Genomic DNA, 11,725 nt, shown 5'->3' with positions numbered 1-11,725 from the left:
TAGAATCAACATTGCTGACAGATGGCCATCTAACCTCTTCTTGAAAACCTCCAAGGGAGGAGCACTCACCACCTCCCGAGGAAGCCTGTTCCACTGAGGAACCGCTCTGTTAGAAAGTTCTTCCTAATGTCTAGACGGAAACTCTTCTGATTAAATTTCAACCCGTTGGTTCTGGTCCGACCTTCTGGGGCAACAGAAAGCAACTCTGCACCATCCTCTAAGAGCAGTGGTTAGGAGTTAATAGCAGTGGACACTAATTTGGAAAACCAGATTTGATTCCCTGCTCCCCCACGTGAGCGGCAGACACTAATCTGGTGAACCGGGTTTCCCCACTCCTCCACACGAAGCCAGCTGGGTGACCTTGGGCTAGTCACAGTTCTCTCCAAACTCTCTCAGCCCCACCTGCCTCACAAGGTGTCTGTTGTGGGGAAGGGAAGGTGACCGTAAGCCAGTTTGATTCTTCCTTAAGTGACAGAGGAAGTCGGTATATAAAATCCAACTCTTCTTGTTCTGCAGTGCCCAGGTTGCAATGGCGGACCACATGATGATGTCGATGAGCCACGGCGTGAATGGGCTGCAGGGCTACCGGATGGGGGTGAACGGCCTGCAGGGCCCTCCCCAACACGGCCAGCACATGCTAAGGACGATACCTGCCAATCACCAGATGATGCAGTACGGAAACCCTAGCTTGGACGTCGGGATGAGGCAACGGTCGGGCATCAACGGACAGTTGGGGCACCACCAGGTGCCGAATGCCATGATGTTCAATAATCCCAACCAGCAGCAGCAGCAGCAATACATGGGATCCGTCGGCACTCAGCAGCTGATGGCCAGCATGCATTTGCAGAAACTCAATACCCAGTACCAGGGTCATCCCCTCATGGGCATGAGCAACGGGCCCGTGGGGACAGGCGTGCAGCAGTACAGGGTGGGACCCGGCCAGCACCCTGGCATGCAGCACATGCCCTCTCCCGCTTTGACCTTGAACGTTATGGACACGGATCTCGTCGACGAAGAGGTTTTGACCTCCTTGGTCATGGAACTGGGGTTGGACCGGATTCAGGAGCTGCCGGAACTTTTCCTGGGACAGAACGAGTTTGACTTCATTTCGGACTTTGTCAGCAAACAGCAGCCCAGCGCCATCAGCTGTTGAGCGGCTGGAAGCGGGTGCTTCTCTCCCCCCCACCCCCAGCTTGATTTCCGCACCTCCCCCAACTTCTCCCTTTCGTGTGTCCCCTTCCCCGCACAAATACATACAGGCTTTCTCAGCTGTCCCTCACCCATCTCCTAAACCACAATGGACAATCATTGGGGGCTTGCCCTGTGTTGCTCCTTCTTGGGAGGGGGGGTGTTCTCTTGCGCTATGGAAAACGGGAGGTTTTTTTTTTTTTTGCAGCTCTAAATGGAAATTGAAGATGCAGCCTTGCCTGAGGATCGTTCACGTGGCAGCTACAGAATTTCGTCTCTGGGAAAAGGAAATGGGCCTTCCGCAAAACTACTGTCTTGTTGTGCCTGGACTACTGAGGAAAGGGGCAGGCAAAGTTGAATCTTCTCCTCCTCCCCCCCCCCCCTCAAGTCACAACTGACTTATGGTGACCCTGAAGCGTTTTCAAAGCAGGAGATGAACAAAGGTGGTTTGCCATTGCCCGCATCTGTATAGCGACCTTGGACTTTCTTGCTGGTCTCCCATCCAAGTACTAAGCAGGGCCAACCTTGCTTAGCTTCCTGAGATCTAAAGAGATTGAGCTAGCCTGGGCTATCCTGGTCAGGGCAGTTGGATCTTACAGTTGGCTTTTATCAGTGAGGTCTGCAAGCTATTCAGAACTCTCCATCCCAATGGCTTTTCTTAAACGGTTCTCCAATCATAAAGGGTGCATCATAAATCAAAGTGGGAGGTAATATGACATGCCCCCTCCATACTGTGAAGTTAGCAACAAGTCTTTCTCCTTTGAGGTCTCTTCCCTCGAAGTTCATTCTTTTATATCCCCTCCTTTAAAATAAATTTGGCAGGTATGCTAATGACCTCCCCCCCCCCCAACTACCTGTAAGTGACCAGTCTACTGCAAACTTAGGTCACTTCAGTATAAAATTAAAATCTGGGTCAGCTAATTTGTTATGAGATCATAGGACTTCCAGGCAATGGCAAACACAAGCTTTAAGCTGCCACTGATATCTACTTTCTCTGCCTCTGAAAACCAAAAAAAAAAAAAAAGTGCTTGTAATTGTATATGACTGATTTTTAAAAAAACTTATTTATATCACGGTTCCTCTCCCCCCCCCCCCAATCTTTATTTATTTGGAAGGGCTAGATTGATTTCCTTTTGAGATTATTGAGCAAGATCGAATGCAAGTCTCTTTCATCCAAACTGTTTTCAACAACTGTGGGGGGGGGATTTTTTTAACCATGGCTGCAAACACGATCTTTTAGGATCCCGACACATTCTTCTTTCTCCCTGGGGGTTTGATTCGAAAGACTAGTTTTACTTCTAATCTGTGTTTCTCAGACCAAGAAATTGTTTGGCGTGATTGGCAGCTTGCTCCCCTCTCAGTCTCTATTCCCCCCCCCCAATACGTCTGGGAAAGCAGAACGTTCTGTGTGCCGACTCTGAAGTTGCTACTGCCCCCTGTTGTTGAGAGCACATAGCGGCACGTCATTGTTGATCAATGAAGTGTGAATGTACAGGTAACGGTGATTCCCCGCCCCCCACGAAAAAAATAAAAACTAAAAAAACTCAAACTGAACACGTTTGTTCGGATTGCTTCTCTTGTGTTTTCAATCCAGGGACCGCTTAAAGCCATTGTAAGGTTGAGTTTGGAGTTCAAACGTGCTCGAGGGCAGCATTTCTCAATCTGTGGGTTACAAAGCCCATGAAAGCAGGCCTTTGGCTTTTGTTTTTTTGTTTGGTTTTTTACAGCGGGTCATAATACCACTTGAGAGTCGCCGCACCAAAAAGGTGGGGAGCCACTGCTCAAGACAACTTTACGATGTCGGGTATAGTTTCTTTAAAACAAGTTTTGCAACCTGGAGTTGTTTACCTTCTGGACTGGGAGAGTTCTGAGACATGGGCTTCATTCTTTTGCTGCTCCCATTTAAAAATAGGAAACTGTTGTGTGTCCTGCAGCTCAGCTCGTGTTTTGAGGTCAGCAGGAGTTGTTGAATGTCCACTGGCTTTCCTCCAATAATAATTCAGTAGCTAGTGTCTGAGCCTTGCTATGGCTTCTCATCCCTGAATTTTCCTGGGGTAGCTGAGATACCATGGGTCACCTGGACTCTCCGCTTCGATTTCTTCTTTTTAAGCAATCAGTGTAATGGCTCTGGGTGAGTGGGAAGAGATGCCTGAAGGATGGATGAAAGGCTGGTAGAATGTTTGTGGTGGTTTAGCGCGAGTCACGTTGCATGCTTCTCCAGAATCTGCTGCCGTGACTTTGCACACGATAAGCCATTCTGGCTGTCAGCAGCCAGATGGCATCTCTTGATAAAGTCCGAATCCTTTGTGATGATAAATGTGGAAGCTATGAAGTCCTGACCAACCTTGGCAGGAATGCTGTCGTAGCTTGGGTGGCATACATTATGTGCGGCTGGGAACAAGCTCGGCTCATTGAAGAGAACACACTGGCACCACGAGATGTAAAAAAGTGTAGCTAAAGTCTGTGGGAAGAGAAGATCCTTAAAAGATACCTGTCAGGAGTGTAGACTGCATAATAAAAAGGCAGTCTCCTTTAAGTGGATGGGGTGACATTGTACTCCATCACCCCCTCCCCCTATTAACAGTGTTCATTCTCCCAAACTGTTCTGCCTCTAACTGTGCAAGTCTGCTAGTTAGTTAATTCCCAGGTCCCTTGGGCAGGAATCTTATCTTTGTTCTATTCCCACCCCTTGGGATGCTCAGACCCAAAAATACCTGTAGGACTATTGCCAACCAAAACTTGTTGTTCACCATCAACAACTGTTTCTCATTTTTTTGTATAGAGCTGCCTTATATCGATAGTACCATCCTAAGCAGAGGTATACCCTTCTGAGCCCACTTGTTTATAACTCTGCTTAGGATGGCACCGTGAGTCAGTCAAGATCAGTTTTGTGTTCTCTGAAAGGCAGCGGCTTTCCAGGGTCTCAGGCAGAAGCCCTTCACATCACCTTGGACTGGAGCCTTCCAATGGGAAATAGCAATGGGATTGAACATCGGACTTTCTACATGCAAAGTCACTGCTCTACCACTGAGCCACAGTCCCTCTATGTTTGAAGAATCCACAGCTTCCATCAATACGGTTGTTGTACCATTCATGTCCTGTGGTCCTTCCTTCACCCTTCTAGGGAAACCCCTGTCGTTTTAACACTAGGACTTTTCCTTGTCATGCCACATATCTGGAGTGTGTAAAACTTTCCTTGTGTTATGCCGTCTACCTGATTTTTCTTTGGGTCCGGAGCGACTTCATAGAATCATAGAGTTGGAAGGGACCACTGGGGTCATCTAGTCCAACCCCCTGCACAATGCAGGAAATTCACAACTACCTCCCCCTCGCACACCCCCAGTGACCCCTACTCCGTGCCCAGAAGATGGCCAAGATGCCCTCCCTCTCATCATCTGCCTAAGGTCATAGAACCAGCATTGCTGGCAGATGGCCATCGAGACTTTTATATCTCTCATTCACTCCACGCATGGCAATGCCGCTGGCCTGTATCCTACCGCTCTGCTTAACAAAGTCTAAAACCTTCACCTGAATGAAATAGCTCTTCAGTGGAAGAGCCCCTTAAATTGAAGGCTCACGAGACTGGGGGGAAGGCTTCCAGCTGGGCAGAGTAGACCTGTAGGATACAGGCCCTGAAAAGTCTCTAATCCATGCTAGTCGATAGCAGTGGCATTAGCAAGGCTAATTTCAGACTTCTGTGGTTTTTTTTAGTAAAGTATAAAGAAACATGTAGTTAACTCCCTGTCAGGTTAACCTGCATCTGGAACTGGAAATGTCCTGCTGTTCCCACTTGGCAACCCGCCTCCAGAACTGTGTTCCATCACTTCTGTGAAATGTCGGGATCGTTACCCAATTCATGCAGGGGCTTGAACTACACCATTGCAATTGTTTTCTTCTCTCTGTGCTTGTCTGGAGGCATCAGATGATCGGCTAAGACTTCCTGCATGGAACCAGGTGGTAGAAAAAGACTTTGGAGAAGCAACAATGCCGAATGAACAGAGCCGAAGAAACGTCGGCCAGAGCAAAAGAGATATGAATAGCTTTCCGAATGCTGAACAGGCAGATTAGATTGGTAATCTTCTCAAGAAAGGTCTCCTTGCTGCCTGCGAAGCATGGGAGGTTTGTTCTCACTGATAGTGGCAGTGTGCTGTACAGATAAAAGCGGTGTGACCGTATGTGATAGGGATCCTGTGTCTTTGTGTCAAATCTAACACTAATCTTTAATGAACCGCGGTCCCCCCCCCCAGGATCACAATTTTGATGCTGCGTTTCTCATCACACGAGAGATGCAGGGGACAAAGATTTCTGAGCCAAAAGAGACGGCTGGAATGTGTGCCTTGTTCCTGTAATGGAAAGAAAAATCTGTGTGCAGTGTCATGTTTAACTGGACTGATCTATCTGTGAGTGGGGTCTGGAGGGAGTTTGGCTAAAACTGAAGCTACTGGCTTCCATACATAAAATGTGCTTATGGTAAGAACAGATTCTGACAATGCAATCTCAAACAGAGTTGCCCCATTCTGAGTCCATTGAATGCAGTGGGATTAGAAGGGTGTAACTTGGCTTCACATTCCACGGCACGTCTCCAGTCAGCTGCACAGCGTTGAAGCATTTGCAGACTGGAGAGGAATTGAGCTGGTTTCTCCTCCTGGTTTTTTTCAGGTGCTGTTTGTGCCACAAACACGTGTGGGTGAGCAAAACCTCTCTCTGGACTAATAACATGCAGATGTGTCTCTGCAAGGTTCTCTGTACCTAACACCTGATAAGCCTTTCCTGGATTGAGTAATGAAGCAAGTGGAACTTGGCAAAGCTCACGGGGGAAGAGGTGTTGTGTGCTGTGCTCACAAGGGCTGCTTCATGCAGCTGGGAGAGGGGTTTCTTGCATGCCTGTGCAAATGTAATGTCACAAGAACACATGAAGCTGCCTTCTACTGAATCAGACCCTTGTCCATCAGACCCTTGAATCAGTCCATCAAAGTCAGGATTGTCTACTCAGACGGGCAGCGGCTCTCCAGGGTCTCAGGCAGAGGTCTTTCACATCACCTGCTTGCCCAGTCCCTTTAACTGGAGATGCCGGGAATTGAACCTGGGACCTTCTGCATGCCAAGCAGAGGCTCTGCCACTGAGCCACAGCCCTTCCCCTCCATGCATGAAGTGGACAACGTGTATTGAGCGTGCATATTTGGTGCAATTGATGTGGGCTGGGATCAGGATGCTCCCTAGAAGCACAGCGCCTTTATTTCTCGGATTGTCATGGGGGTGGCACTGAAAAGGGAAAATATGGTAACATAGGAAGAAGTCTCGAACCATCTTAATTGTGACAAACTTAACGGTAGGGCTGTGGCTTAGTGGTAGAGCATCTGTCATGCATGTCACTCAATCCTCAGCATATCCATTTAGGAAAGATCAGGTAGGAGGTGATGTAAGAGACCATGACCTGGAAGGCCCTGGTGAGCTGCTGCCAGTCAGAATAGACAAGACTGGCCCTGCTAGACCCAGCGGTATCACTCTGCAGAATGCACCTTCGTGTGCTCAGTGGTACTGAAAAGAGGAATTTGAAACAAGCCCTAACATTGTAAAGAAAATTTACAGTTATTGCGAAGAAATAGCTTTTGGGTTTTTGATGCAAGAAGAGGAAATAACAATATTGGTGATGTAACTTCCACCCTTGGTTTTTTGTTAAATCCCCTCTTCGCGTTACAAAATCATAATATCCACAATGTTGTGTATTTCACTTAAGTCTGGTTAAAGCTTTTAAGTTTTATTTAAAAGTTCACTGGAAGGTAAAGTGTGTGTAAGTGGACAAGATGCTTAATAATGCCATGAATAAGTCCAAGTACACATGAAGCTGCCTTATACTGAATCAGACCCTTGGTCCATCAAAGTCAGTATTGTCTACTCGGACCAGCAGCAGCTCTCCAGGGTCTCAGGCAGAGGTCTTTCACATCAACTACTTGCCTAGTCCCTTTAACTGGAGATGCTGGGGATTGAACCTGGGACCTTCTGCATGCCAAGCAAAGGGTCTACCACTGAGCCACAGCCCCTCCCCTTCTTTTGATGGTAGGCCTATAATTTAGATGGGCTTGTTGCCCTGTTAGGCCCCATTTGGCATGGGCTGAGACAAGGGCATCACCTTAAAAAGCAGCGCCTTTATTCTTTAGGCTATTACTGGCTGATACACACAAATGGGTTGGATCCAGCCAGCTTCTCAGCTCAATCTCACCCAGTTCCTCCACCTTAACTACAGCTCCCCATTCCAAATGGCTTTCCTATAGTGATTTATGTTATTTATAGTCCACCTGTATTACTGGGACTCAAGGTGGATTGCGCAGAATAGGTCAATACCAAGGCTGCCAGCTTGGAGGGCTTTAAGAGGGGAGTGGACATATTCATGGAGGAGAGGGGTATTCATGGCTATTAGAATGGATACTAGTCATGCTGCATACCTATTCTGTCTAGTATCAGAGGAGCATGCCTATTATTTTGGGTGCGGTGGCAGGATGGTGCTGCTGCACTCGTCTTGTTTGTGGCTTCCTAGAGGCACCTGGTTGGCCACTGTGTGAACAGACTGCTGGACTTGATGAGCCTTGGTCTGATCCAGCAGGGCCTTATGTTCTTATGTTCTTACCACCAAAGAAGATGAGATATCCAATGGACAATGCAATAGGATATGACTTGTAGAAAACTGGAACCAACTAGAGATCAGAAACCACGGTGGAAGCAAAGCATAAGAAGAAGAGTTGGTTTTTATATGCTGACTTTCTCTACCTTTTAAGGAGAATCAAACCGGCTTACAATCTCCTTCCCTTCCTCTCCCCACAACGGACACCTTATAAGGTAGGTGGAGCAGAGAGAGTTTTGGGAGAACTGTGACTGGCCCAAGGTCACTCAGCTGGCTTCATGTGTAGGAGTGGGGAAACCAACCTGGTTCTCTAGATTAGAGTCCGCCGCTCCTAACCACTACACCACGCTGGCTCTAAGGATTAACATGACATATTAAACAATGCAAAAATTACACAGTAAGGAACCTACTCAGGTCCTGTGCTCCCTAGCACAGCCTCTTTGGGTGGTTAAAGGGGACCTCCTCTGTCTGTCCTCACCAGCAAAAAAAAAAAAAACAGGTTGAATTTCAATTTCATAAGAAAGTAAGAAAAGCCATGCCAGATCAAACCAAGGCCCACCAAGCTCCATCAAGTCCAGCAGTCTGTTCACACAGTGGCCAACCAAGTGCCTCTTGCAGCAGCATTGTCCTGCCTTGTGTTCCACAGCATCTAATATAAAAGGCATGCTCCTCTGATACTGGAGAGAATAGGTATGCATCATGACTAATATTCATCTTGACTAACAGTCATGGATAGCCCTATCCTCCATGAACGTGACCACTCTCTTAAAGCCTTCCAAGTTGGCAGCCATCACCACATCATGGGGCAGGGAGTTCCATAATTTTACTAGGATTTCATGCTAGCAAAATGCATTGAATTTGATGCTCGGATTTTAAAATGAGATTTTTGGGGGTTGGTCATTCTTGGACCCCCTGGCTCTTCCTCCAAACCTCTGGGACTGAGGATGAGAATTTCAGGTTAAAGAGGAAGGGCCAACAATAGATTTGATGCTCAGATGCTCCAAGTTTGCGCTTCGGCATTAGAAAAACAGCTTATATAGTTCAGCTGTGGTAAGTCGTGTGCCGTGTTTAAACTCTGGGCGTGGTCCAGTTTGCTTCTAAATCCAGTAACCATGGATTTAACTCTGAACTAGTTCTCAGCAACTTGCCTAGGCCTTCGGAGGCCTAGATCCAAACCCCAGCTCTGCCATGAAGTTCACTGGTGACCCTGGGCCAGTCTTTCTCAGTCTAACCTGCTTTGCCGAGTTTTGACATTAGAACAGGGAGGAGACACCCATGTGCAACAGAAGTATTAGTGGCCTACTTAAGAGTGTTGTGGCAGTGAACCAAGTGTAGCTTGCAATCTGTATTTAAAACATTTGTCATCCATCATAAGCTCAATTGGTAAAATAGGTTAGAAATCAAAGTATGTTTTTGGTTGGGTGTGTATGGGTAGGTTAAGAAAAAGAACTTTAGAGATGAATTTCCACCACTGCTTAAAGGGGGGATAATTTATCTGTCATTTCAGCAGCTAATGAAGATGTATTTATCCAATGCTAAAGGATTCCTCGTGTCCTAGAAACTGTGCTCTGTCCTGGAGAGTACTATGTAGGAAGCAGCATATTTTGAGGTGAGGGGGATAAAAACTTTTTAAAAATGTTTGCCTCTGAAGACATATATATAACAGTCAAGTCACAGCTGACTTATGGCAACCCCGTAGGGTTTTCAAGGCAGGAGACATTCAGAGGTGGTTTGCCATTTTATTTTAAGACATATCACACCCTTTCTCCCGGCCGAAGCCAGGTTCAGGGCAGCTAACATCAAAGATAAAACACACTAAAAACATACAATTGATCCCAGTTAAAACAAAATAATCTCTAGCCACGCTCCTGGTATTCCTTGGAGGTCTCCCATTCAAATACTTGCCAGGGTCGAGGCTGAAAGTGTTTGACTAACCCAAGGTCATCCGGTCAGTTTCCGTGGCAGAGCAGGGATTCGAACCTGGGTTTCTGAGATCCTACTCTGAACACGTTAACCACTACATCACGCTTGCTCTCAAAGACTTATACAGCCCTCTGAAAGAGAATACAGGCATAGGAAAACGATCATATGAATCCCCTCTCAGTAGTGTAACCGTGTGCAAGCTTAACTTGGGAGGCGGTCCCGCTGAATTTTCTAGGATTTGCAAGTTGGCCTTCCCAGCAAGCATGCATGAGGAAGTGTCAATTTAAAAATGTGTCTGGATGCATAGCAAGCACCGCACATACAAGTGTAAATCTGAAGGGGTTATTAGAGGCGTTATTTTTACTACCTTGCTTTCAGATAGCACGCTACTCCAAGAGCTGCCAGAAATCTATCAGCAGAAGGCTTGAAATGACACCACCTGAGATAAAGATGTAAATCTGCAGAGTGGGGAAACACCAGCTACATGAAACCTTGTCAGGTGCAGGGACAGCTAGCTCCAAGTGTTTGCTCAAGGCCTCAGAAGTAAGAAAGGAAGTTGGGTAATCACCCTCACATGGCACTGTCTTAGGAGTGGTTGACCATTGGTTCATCGGGCTTCTTGTTGTCTACTCTGGCTGGTGGTGGCTCTCCGGCATCTTGGGAAGACCAACCCCTTCAGGAGATCTGCTACTTAAGCTCCTCTGAAGGGGATGGGAGAAGGCAGGCTTGGATCTGAGCCCTTCAGCATGCAGAAACACATGCTCTGCCACTGCGCCCTGGCTCCTTTCCCTGGAGAGCCAGCGTGGTGTAGCGGTTAAGAGCGGTGGTTTGGAGCAGTGGACTGTCTCCCAGCAGCTGGGTCTTCTGATTTCTCCCCAGAGCGCCAGCGTGGTGTAGTGGTTAAGAGTGGTGGACTGTAGTCTGGAGAACTGGATTTGATTCCCTACTCCTCCACATGAGTGGCGGACGCTAATCTGGTGAACTGTGTTGGTTTCCCCACTCCAATACATGAAGCCAGCTGGGTGACCTCAGTCTAGTCACAGCTCTCTCAGAGCTCTCTCAGCCCCACCTATCTCACAGGGTGTCTGTTGTGGGGAAGGAAAGGTGATTGGAAGCCGGTTTGAGTCTTCCTTAAGTGGTAGAGAAAGTCAGCATATAAAAAACAACTCTTCTTCTTGCTGTCTGTATTGGCCGTGAGAACCATTCATGAGATTCTTCCTCCTTGATTTTGCCACATACACTTTCTGTTCCATTCTATTTTCCCTTGTGAGGACCTCAAGCTGCCTTACACGGAGCTAGCCCATTGGTCTACCAGTCACTACATTGGCTTGCAGCAGCTCTCCAGGGGCGCAGGCGGAGGTCTTCCACATTATCTACTTTCTGGCCCTTTTAAGTGAAGATGCTGGGGAATTGAACTGGGGAACCTCTGCGTGCGAAGCAGATGCTCTAAGTCTAAAAGGTTCTCCCTGCTCTAGGGTTGCCAGGTCCCCCTTCGCCACCAGCGGGAGGTTTTTGGGGCGGAGTGTGAGGGGGCGGGGTTTGGGGAGTGACTTCAACGCCATAGTCCACCTTCCAAAGCAGCCATTTTCTCCAGGGGAACCGATTTCTATCGGCTGGAGATCAATTGTAACCGCAGGAGATCTCCAGCTACTACCTGGAGGCTGAGAAAAAGACACCTCTGTACTCGTACCAATAGGTTTGGAAATCAGCACAGAAATGAACAAGTATAACAAGGTGCAAAATTCTATTGAATGCTACAACAATATACAAACAACCACTCTAACTAAACCTAAGTAACAATCCTAATACTAATATATACACAATACAGTGAATTCAGGTTTACGGCTCCAAAATAGCTTAATGTCCTCTTATTTTAAATACAGGTCTTTGAACTTCAAGCTTCCCCATGGTCCAAAGGCTGGTACCACAGGGAAGAATCTCAGTGCTGGAAATAGAAGCACTGAGATTCTTCCCGGTGGTACCAGCCTTTGGACC

At 47.2% G+C, this 11,725-nt stretch overlaps 1 protein-coding gene across 1 annotated transcript; it reads left to right on the top strand.

Moving 5' to 3' along the window:
• The first annotated feature begins 506 nt into the window (after window positions 1–506).
• CITED4 (Cbp/p300 interacting transactivator with Glu/Asp rich carboxy-terminal domain 4) lies at window positions 507–1,194 on the top strand. Its single transcript, XM_056847304.1, has one exon. The coding sequence runs from the start codon at window positions 530–532 to the stop codon at window positions 1,151–1,153; it is 624 nt and encodes a 207-aa protein (XP_056703282.1). The 5' UTR covers window positions 507–529; the 3' UTR covers window positions 1,154–1,194.
• Window positions 1,195–11,725: the final 10,531 nt, after the last annotated feature.

This window comes from Euleptes europaea, chromosome 3, assembly GCF_029931775.1.
Source record: "Euleptes europaea isolate rEulEur1 chromosome 3, rEulEur1.hap1, whole genome shotgun sequence".
Taxonomy (NCBI): Eukaryota; Metazoa; Chordata; class Lepidosauria; order Squamata; family Sphaerodactylidae; genus Euleptes; species Euleptes europaea.
This window is presented reverse-complemented; position numbering and strand designations above follow the sequence as displayed.

Bases quoted from the DNA above. Each gene is read 5' to 3' on its own strand.
- CITED4 (XM_056847304.1), top strand. From the start codon at position 530: ATGGCGGACCACATGATGATGTCGATGAGCCACGGCGTGAATGGGCTG.